Source organism: Chiloscyllium plagiosum, chromosome 10, assembly GCF_004010195.1.
Source record: "Chiloscyllium plagiosum isolate BGI_BamShark_2017 chromosome 10, ASM401019v2, whole genome shotgun sequence".
In the NCBI taxonomy this organism is placed as follows: Eukaryota; Metazoa; Chordata; class Chondrichthyes; order Orectolobiformes; family Hemiscylliidae; genus Chiloscyllium; species Chiloscyllium plagiosum.
The window spans coordinates 78,892,797-78,902,949 of NC_057719.1; the positions used below are offsets into that span (position 1 = coordinate 78,892,797).

The 10,153-nt window shown below is 41.6% G+C and overlaps 1 protein-coding gene across 2 annotated transcripts in view; it reads right to left on the reverse strand.

Moving 5' to 3' along the window:
* Positions 1 to 3,601: 3,601 nt before the first annotated feature.
* The window catches only part of LOC122553990 (fibulin-7-like), a 58,064-nt gene continuing 51,512 nt past the window's right edge, over positions 3,602 to 10,153 (reverse strand). For both annotated transcript variants that reach the window (XM_043698477.1, XM_043698476.1), the window contains 3 exons: positions 7,903 to 8,040; positions 7,617 to 7,755; positions 3,602 to 5,106 (listed from right to left, as the gene is read on the reverse strand). In XM_043698477.1, coding sequence (XP_043554412.1) covers positions 4,746 to 5,106; positions 7,617 to 7,755; positions 7,903 to 8,040 — 638 coding nt within the window. In that variant the 3' untranslated portion in view covers positions 3,602 to 4,745. The remainder of the gene's footprint in view (positions 5,107 to 7,616; positions 7,756 to 7,902; positions 8,041 to 10,153) is intronic.

A 10,153-nucleotide genomic window follows, 5' to 3' on the forward strand; every position in this document is an offset into this window, starting at 1 on the left:
AAAGTTTGTTTACATGTTATAAAGATCTGTTACAAACACTTATGGTAAAGTCACCATAGTGCTACCGGATCATAACGCTGCTCTCTCATTAATGAAAGGGCAATAGTGGTGGTTTATTCTGAAGGTCACCACACCTCAGACAAGGGGAAAGGTTGAGAAGATATTCACTGCTTGACTTCTATCCATCTGAAATTGTGTTTTATTACAATCAAGAACATCTTATCTCTGTCTTCAAAGAGGTCCATCCCAAGATGTTCCCATGCTCTTGATGGAACTGAAGATGACACCAATGGTTCTTGTATCCCTTGATCAATAGCACTGACATAACCCTAATATAATTGTTTCCAATGTTCCTGGGAGACCTTCCACCAAACAGACCCAGTTGTCATTGCAGCAACCATTGCATACAATCAATACTTAATGACATCAAGGGGTATATGGACAGCATGGGAAAATGGTGCTGTGATAGATAATCAGCCATGATCCAGAATGGTGAGCTAGGTTCGAGGGATGGAATAGTCAACTCCCTCTATTATGTTGCTATGTTTCTATATTGTGTCTCAGCACTCTCAGAATGGCCAATTTTTCATCACAAATGTATAAATCACCTACTTTACTGAGGTGTTCTCTCTGATCACAGTGCTGTCTGAGAATGAGGTTGTGTAATTAGATTAGATTAGATTACTTACAGTGTGGAAACAGGCTCTTTGGCCCAATAAGTCCACACCGACCCGCCGAAGCGCACCCACCCAGACCCATTCCCCTACATTTGTCCCTACGGGCAATTTAGCGTGGCCAATTCACCTAACCTGCACATTTTTGGACTGTGGGAGGAAACCGGAGCACCTGGAGGAAACCCACGCAAACACGGGGAGAATGTGCAAACTCCACACAGACAGTTGCCTGATGCGGGAATTGAACCCAGGTCACTGGTGCTGTGAGGCAGCAGTGCTAACCACTGTGCCTCTGTGCCGCCCACAATATGCGTGCTGGTCATCATTTGACACAGCACTGACTGACAGAAGCGCATTCTTCAAATTTCTGTACATCTCTGTTTTCATTCAATCGCTGAATTCTTGCTTGAGGAGTGGTGTGTTTTTTTAAAAATTGATCTACAGATTTCCATTTCTTCAACAAAAACATCTCCGTATTCAGATCTTGCCAGAGGGATACAGGACAAAGCGTCTGCTGTGATCTGCTGCTTTCCTGAAACATACACCATCTTTGCATCAAACGGCACCATCCTCAATCTTATGCTTATACTTGGAGGCACTTTAGTCAACTCCTTAGAATTTAAGAGCATCTATAAAAGTTTGTGGCTGTATATAAATGAAGGAGGGGAGATGCTTGAACTTACTTCTACAAATGGCAGGGGATGCTGGGTCAGTTGTTAATTTAAAATCTGAGATAGATTTTGTTTTGTTAAGCAATGGGTATTAATGGTTATGGGCCAAAGGCAACTACAGTGCTTATGGAGTTAGGCCACAGATCAGCCATGATCTCATTGAATGGCAGAACAGGCTCCAGGGGCTGAATGGCCCATTCTTGTTTCTATGTTCTGTCTGTATTGTGAAGATGCAGATCACAACTTTCAAACATTTCACAACCCATACAACAGCTAATGTCACTGTATATTTCTGTTCAACCCTTGTTACTCTTTGCAAATTAAATTGGTCTATGCTTTCCATCAATCTTTATTTGAAAAAGTAAAGCTTACAGTCCTGTAGAGGGACTGTAACTGCAACAAAAAAATATAGGCTATAAACATCCCCATCTCAAAAGACATCCTCGCAATGATGTCCATGAGATTGGGCAAGAACTTTCAAATTTGTTTTGCATCATCCACTAATATCTCAAACTCAATTACAATCTGAGGTGCTAGCAACTCAATTGCCTTTGTCTCTATAGATGATCTCTGACACCAGATGTGCCCTGAGTTTGGCCCAATTACTTGACAATCAGCTAAGGGATTTTAATCTTATTGAGTGCAAGTCCTGCTTGCTATAGTGTTGTAGTACTAAGTCTATTTGAGTGGTTCCAAGGATCAGGACATCATCCATCTAAATGCATTCATGTTCAGTCATTTGTGTCCTCTGGACAACTTCTAGTACTGATGTGATGCCAAAAAGTGATCTGCTGGAACAAAACCTTCCAAACATTGTCATGAAGGTTTGTGAGTTGCCTCCACTCTGTATCAAAAGGTAGTTACGAAAATTGTATCTACTTTTACAAGAATTGAAATCTTTCCCAGCTTTGCTGCCAACATTGACAAAGGATGAACTTTGCATTTCACTGAGCTAAGCAACATTCTGTAAGATGTATACAGATTCTGATAGGTCTGTCAGGTTTTGGTACTGGGACCACCTTTAAGCACCGTGGAGTCATCCAGCATTGAAACAGACCCTTTGGTCCAACCAGTCCATGCTGACCATGTTTCCAAACTAAGCTAGTCCTACTTGCCCTTTTGTCCCCATCACTCCAAACCTTCTCTATTCACGTGCTTGTCCGAATGCCTTTTACCTAGCTTGTTAATTCAGTCACAGGTAAACTAACACCTTGCTTTAACATAGAGTCAATTTACTTCTTTCCCTTTAGCAAGAGTGGATGTGGAATTTATTGAGGACAAGGAGACACACTGACTTAATTTTAAGACATGATGTGGACTACTGCTTCCAGCTTTCCTATCCGCTATGGAAATCTAGCTCCAAAGATTTTAAGCTGATTTTCTTGGCTTACCAAGATCCTGCAAATCAGATGCAAGGAAGTAGAAGCTTTCCTGCTTTAGAGTTGACAACTCTGGTTTAGGATCACATGAGCTTTCTGATGCGAAACCTTATATCACATGTAAATTTCCCTCACTACATTAAAGGGTTGCATTCAATTGTCCTATTACCCTGAGTTCTATACCTCCCAGCCCATGGAGTTTTATTTTTGATGGCTCAAGGAAGCATTTCTCCAAACATGTTTCCCCATCAATATGAACCAAACCTACTGCATCTGTTTAACTTAAAATATATCTTGTTTCCCTCCACTAGGATATCAGTACTCCCATAACTGATTCCAACATTTATTGGAGGATTGGCATTTCCTTCTCATTAGCATCCTTTATTTCTTGGATCTTGTCATCTTATGAAGGATTCTCCTTTGTTTTATTTGGCACAAGCTTCTTGCTGTGACACACAGCCAAGAAGAGACTTGTCTTACAAGAATCTTTGGTGGACCATGGACACTATTCCTGCCTCTCCTGCTTTTGTACAGCCACCTCTCTGCTTTACATTTTCATATATAACTGAGTCAATCATTTTTCAGATACAGTGATCTGGTGGCTGAACGATGACTCAGTGGTTAGCACTGCTGCCTTACAGCACCAGAGATCCGGGTTTAATTCCACCCTCGGGTGACTGTCTGTGTGGAGTTTGCATGTTCTTCCTGTGTCTGCATGGGTTTCCTCCCACAATCCAAAGGTGTGCAGGTTAGGTGGATTGGCCATGGGAAATTGTTTATAGTGTCCAGAGATGTGCAGGTTAGGTGGATTAGCCATGGGAAATGCAGGGTTAGAGGAATGGGGTGGGATGCTCTTCAGAGAGTTGTATGGACTTGGTGGCCTGAATGGCCTGTTTCCAAACTATAGGGATTCTATGACATCCCAAATCACTGATTTATTTTGTTTTCTGTGCTCAGCTTGCCTACTCGGCTAAATTACCTTTGTTAATGTTAAGGCAGCCCTCAACTGCAAGAGATAATACAATGCTAGATCGAAGACTCCAACAAAATTTTTCTCTCTGATTAGTTAGTCTGCAGTACTCTAGAATTCTGCTGAGATGATTGATAAAAATATTGATATTTTCTATTGTCATGGAATATGCTTATTACATTCAGTTTGCTCAATTATATCTTTTATAGATTGAAGTAGGCAATCCTTTTAATTTCTTCCTCATATATAGTTTTCTCTTGGTCAATTCATTGCCTGGCTAAGTTACCATCTGCACAGCCATTCATTGCATTCAGTAGTGTACTGAGATCATCAATATTTGATTTTGCAGTGAGACCCAATGCAGAGTGATATCAGGTAAAACTTCAGCACTAATTCAGCCATACTTCTATTAGTTGGATTCAATGACCTGCTCAAAACCTTCTAGCAATGGCAGAGACTATGACACTTTGTCTTTCACTAACTGCCACCATTTAATCTTTTTGGTCTCACTGATCTGCTAAAGAATACTCACAGAGTTTGCTGAGGGAGGGAAAGCATTAACAAGAAACAAGTGCCGTGGCGTCATCTTGCCATGGGGCTGCGAGAGGGAGCAAAATTTGTGACATTGCATCACTTCCTGTCATTATGTATTCTGTGTCTCCTTAGCATATTGCACTGCTGGCTGTAACTGGATCAACCACAGCACACCCACTTTAACAATATTATAGTATCAGTCTAATGTTAATCAAAGAGAAGAACCTTTATGAGGTGAAGGCATTGCCTTATCACATATGCAGGATCCTTAAAACGTGTTTGGTTCTATATGCATTAAAATCTCATTATAACTATCTCTCTCCCCTCTACTAATATCCAGTTCTCCAAACTCTTTTCCCTTCCTTCTGAGAAGACAGTAGCACATATGGTATAGATGTGTAGCTTGATATCCTAGTTTTTTTTAAAAGCACTTTAACTCTATTGGTTACACACACAGTTTATCTTTGCACGTTTCAAAAAAAATACAGGAAGAAGAGTGAATGGAAGCTGAAGTTGTCTAGAAGTTGTATCGTGAGACAAAGATGATGACCTTGGAGATGTGCTTCATCAGGACTGTTTTTCCAGAGAGCTCCGTCATCTCCATTTCAACCTCCAAGGTGGCAGGGCCCTGGATAGGCTGCACCAGCACCAACTCCCCTGTTTGCCTGTCTGAGCGTTGGATGGAGAAATGGTTCTGCCCATTGCCCCCTACAATACTGAAGCGCATGGTATCACCTACAAATCGGCTGCTGGTCATCCGGAACAGGGTCCTTGGGGTTCGTAGGTTGGAGGTTAAGGTCAGGTAGTGAAAGGTAATGGAGTATGCGGCATTTGCACACAACTTGTTTTCCACTATGCATGGGTTTCTCTCACATTTACTGGAATGAAAATGAAAAAAAAAAATTGTAAGAATCAGGAATAAAGAAAGACTTTAACATTTCAGGTATATATTCTCCATGTATACAGCAGCAAGCTGGGCTGCAAGCAGTTTGTGAAGTAACAGCACCTTCCAATGTACTTCTGCAGGGGCTTGTGCTACAACATAGAAAGGTTGGGAACTTTGTAGAGGATTAGGCAAAAAGCAACTGTTTTAAAGAAGATTCAGATTTTGTAGAATCACCAAATTGTTATGGTGCAGGAGGCCCTTCGGCCCATCATTGCTCCTCTCAGAATGAACACCATGACCTAGTGCTGTTCTCCCAACCTTTCCACATAACGTTGCTCATTATTTCTAGAGAAATAGTTATCAAATATCCTCTTGATTGAAGCTACCCTTTATCACACTTCCAGACAGTCCAGACCTAAACCATTTGTTGCGTGACAAAGTTGTTTCTCATTGCATTTATTGTTTTAGCAAACTACTAAATCTGTGATCTCTTATCCTGATCATCAGGGAGAATTTCTACTTCTCTACTCTGTCTAGACTTCTCATGATTTTGAAAACTTCAATCAAATCTCTTCTTATGTTTCTCCAGTCTGTGGAAAATGATCCCAACTTTTCCTATTTATCTGCATAACTAATAATTCTCATCATTGGAATCATTCTCCAATATGCTCACAGCCTTCCCAAAATGTAGTGACCAATTATTGATACTGCAACTGATGAGTATCTGATGTATCCTTACAGATTGCTCCTGAACTCTATACCCCTATTAATAACATCCAGGACACAGTGTGCTTTACTAACTACACTGTCCAAGTGTCCTGCAACCTTTACTGACTTATATATATTTACCCAGGTCTCTCTGCTCCTACACACTCTTTACATTAGTATCTTTATTTTATATCGTCTCTCCATATTTTTTTCTACCAAAATATGTCACTTCACTCATCAGCATTGTGCCTCATCTGCCACTGTCAATGTCCATCTGAAATTCTGCACAGTCCACCTCACAGCGTACAATGCTTCTAAGCTTGTACTGTGCACAAACTTTGAAATTTCCTGCAAAGGGATACCGGGAGAGTGATTACGCTGTCACTTTAAAAGGTTATTGTGTCCTGGTGTTTTTGTTTTGAAGAGGTTGTAAGGCAGAGGTCTCTAAGAAAGTAAACAAGTTATGAGACCTTTAGGTTTTTTATAAAGTTGTCTCAATGGAAGCAGCCTGAATGGGCGTGGCCAGCTCTCACAGAGCCGGATTTCTGGGTTTTGAGATTGTTTTTCAGTAACTTCAAAAGCTTTTGGGGTCTTAAAAGAGTTGGAAGCTTCAGTGAATGTCTCTTGGCTGCAACACACTTACAATTTTCTCTTGATGTTTCTTTCTGCTGGATTGGAAAACTGCATGTAAGAACCTGTTTTGAATTTGCCTTATTACTGAGGGGTATGCTTATGGGATGTTATTATATTGGAACAGTTAATTAGAAATAGGTACTGTATCTGCTATTCAGTTAAGTTTTCCAATAGTTACGTTATTCCAAATTCCTCTTTCTTTTGATGGAATTTTAACTCTCACATTGTTTTGCTTAACATTGAGTAGTTTGACCACACGAATCACATCTGGAACTGGCACTTCACATCTACCTTTAAAATGAGGGTCTAGTGGGCTACCTTCTTAACATGTTTCGAGGGGTTCTGGTCTGGCCCATAATAGGAGCTACTGAAAGAGTAAGCAGTAATAGCCCAGATTAGATTAGATTCCCTACAGTGAGGAAACAGGCCCTTCGGCCCAACAAGTCCACACCGACCCTCCGAAGAGCAACCCACCCAGATCCATTCCCCCACAATTAACCCTGACAAATGCACCTAACACTATGGGCAATTTAGCATGGGAGATTCACCTGACCTGCACATGTTTGGACTGTGGGAGGAAACCGGAGCACCTGGAGGAAACACATGCAGACACGGGGAGAATGTGCAAACTCCACACAGACAGTTACCCGAGGCGGGAATTGAACCCGGGTCCCTGGCGCTGTGAGGCAGCAATGCTAACCACTGAGCCATTGTGCTCAATACTTATAGTATCTGTGGTGATAGCTGTAGCTGTAGCTGATAGTTTAATATAAAGTCTTGTACTTACAAGCTGTCAGTGAATGATTGGATCCTGACTACATCATGTTTCAGCTTATACTACAATATCCTGCACACTGGAGATAAATACAGAGGTGTTTGCTTGATAACTGCAGATGGAATAAGGCTCTTGGCTCATCTCTCTTTCTTCTCCCTCCACCCGCCCTCTTGTAGCACCAGACTGGGGCTCAAGTGGTTCAGATATTCTGCCTCCACTGGTGGACGTGTCTCTCCTCCCCTATGTTGCAGACACATGGGTTTGCTCAAAGGTATCCTCACTTAAATATGTTCTCATGTCCAGTCTTGGCCACTGAAAGACAATACTCAGAAGCCAGTCCCACTTTACCCCCAAAAGAGATATTCTTTAAAAGCACCAGAACTTACAATTGTGATGTTTTTACGTAGCTGGCATTGTGCCGAGACTTTGGACACTCGGGGCGGACACAGTGGAATCCTCCGTGTATATTTATACAAATCTCCTCCCTGGTACAGTTGTGCTGATTGCTCATGCACTCATTAATATCTGTAGAAGCAATAATGAAGTAGATAATGCATGGGGAGCAGACAGTTACATTTGGGTTGAGGTAGGCAGCATTGAGGTACCTCAAGCAAAATAGTGGGTTATATAGATAATAACAGATAGCTGGGTATGTGGACAAGGTTTGCTTACCTTCACAGGTCCGTGAATCCTCCTGCAAGTTATATCCGGAGGGACATGTGCAATAATATGAACCTGGCATGTTCACACAAGAATGCGCACAGAGCCGAGCCAGTCGGCCTGTCTGAAACAACTCACACTCATCCACATCTGAAGGAGAGACATACACAGTGATAGGTAAGCATTTGGAGAACAAGTGCTATCAACGGACCATTACAAAACTGGTGGGATTCGCAGTGCAGAACATCAGGCAGCGAAGCACTTGTTACATTTTCGGGAGCGTTTGCAACAGGTCACTGCTCTAGAATATTCTGATTTAGACCATTGCAACGGGAAGATCACAAAATGGGGACTGGGTTCAGGAAACAAATCAGAACATTTTTGGAGGACAGGAAGATGGGGAAGAGAGAAAGTAAGAGAGAGTCATAGAGATGTACAGCATGGAAACAGACCCTTCAGTCCAACTCGTCCATGCCGACCAGATATCCTAAATTAATCTAGTCCCATTTGCCAGCATTTGGACCATATCCCTCCAAACCTTTCCTATTCATATATTTATCCAGATGCCTTTTAAATGCTGTAATTGTACCAGCCTCCACCACTTCCTCTAGCAGCTCATTCCATACACGTACCACCCTCTGCGTGAAAAAGTTGTCCCTTAGGCCCTTTATAAATCTTTCGCCTCTCACCCTAAACCTATTCCCTCTAGTTCTGGACTCCCCACCCCAGGGAAAAGACGTTGTCTATTTGTCCTATCCATGTCCTTCATGATTTTATAAATCTCTGTAAGGTCACCCCTCAGCCTCCGATGCTCCAGGGAAAACAACCCCAGCCTATTCAGCCTCTCCCTATAGCTCAAACCCTCCAACCCTGGCAACAAACTTGAAAATCTTTTCTGAACCCTTTCAAGTTTCACAACATCTTTCCGATAGGAAGGAGACCAGAATTCAACGCAATATTCCAAAACTGGCCTAACCAATGTCCTGTACAGCCGCAACATGATCTCCCAACTCCTGTACTCAATGCTCCAATCAATAAAGGAGATAAAATAAATAAAAAGAAAAAGAGATAAGTTGAAAGATAAAGAGAAGGATAAAGAGATAAAGGTAGGACATAGATATAAAGATAAAGGATAAAGATATAGAGATGAGAGAGAAAAAGAAATAAAAAGTGAAAGAAATACAGATAAATTGAAAGATAAAAGGGGTAAAGCTACATGTAAAAGTAGATCATAAAGAAAGAGAAAGAATAAGAGAAACAAAGACAGATAAAGAGAGAAAGAGAAAAAGAGAAAGATCCCATGAGAAGGTAATGTATTTTACCTCTTCTGACCAAAGGATAGAAATTTGGATACTTTTCCCCAAATGGTGGCATTTGCTTGGGTCAGTTGAGTTTTCAGGAGATTGATAGACTTTTCTTGGGATATCAGGGAACAAAAGATGAGTAAATGGAGTTAAGCCACCAATCAGCCATTTGTAATTGAATGGTGGTATAGGTTCAAGGGGCTGAATAGCCTATTTCAGCTTCTGAGGAGAACAAGTAGCAGAGATCTTTAAATAAGGATTCAAATCTTCGGCCCAAATGATCATTTCCCATTTCGAAAACAATTTTTATCAATAAAATATTGAATAGTGGGCATCACTTTATCAATATAATTCAGTAATAATCAATCACCTTGACAAAGATTCGGATGGGATTAGGAATAGAGCATTTGGCCCCTTGAGTCTGCTCTGCCTTTCACAGAAAGGAGAGCAGATTCATACCAAGTCCCACTCCCTTATCACCTCCTGACGTCTGGACCCCAGTCCAATAATGCCTCTATTTTAAACCTCTCAATTTTTTATCTTTAAGTTCTTTGGTGTTCTCAGCCCCTGCCATCCCTGTAACCTCCTTTATCCTTCCAACACCTCCCCCCTACAACACCACACCATAAGACCATAAGACATAGGAGTGGAAGTAAGGCCATTCGGCCCATCGAGTCCACTCCGCCATTCAATCATGGCTGATGGACATTTCAACTCCACTTACCCGCATTCTCCCCGTAGCCCTTAATTCTTTGTGACATCAAAAACTTATCAATCTCTGCCTTGAAGACATTTAGCGTCCCGGCCTCCACTGCACTCTGTGGCAATTAATTCCACAGGCCCACCACTCTCTGGCTGAAGAAATGTCTTCGCATTTCTGTTCTGAACTGACCCCCTCTAATTTTAAGGCTGTGCCCATGGGTCCTAGTCTCCCCGCCTAATGGAAACAATTTCTTAGC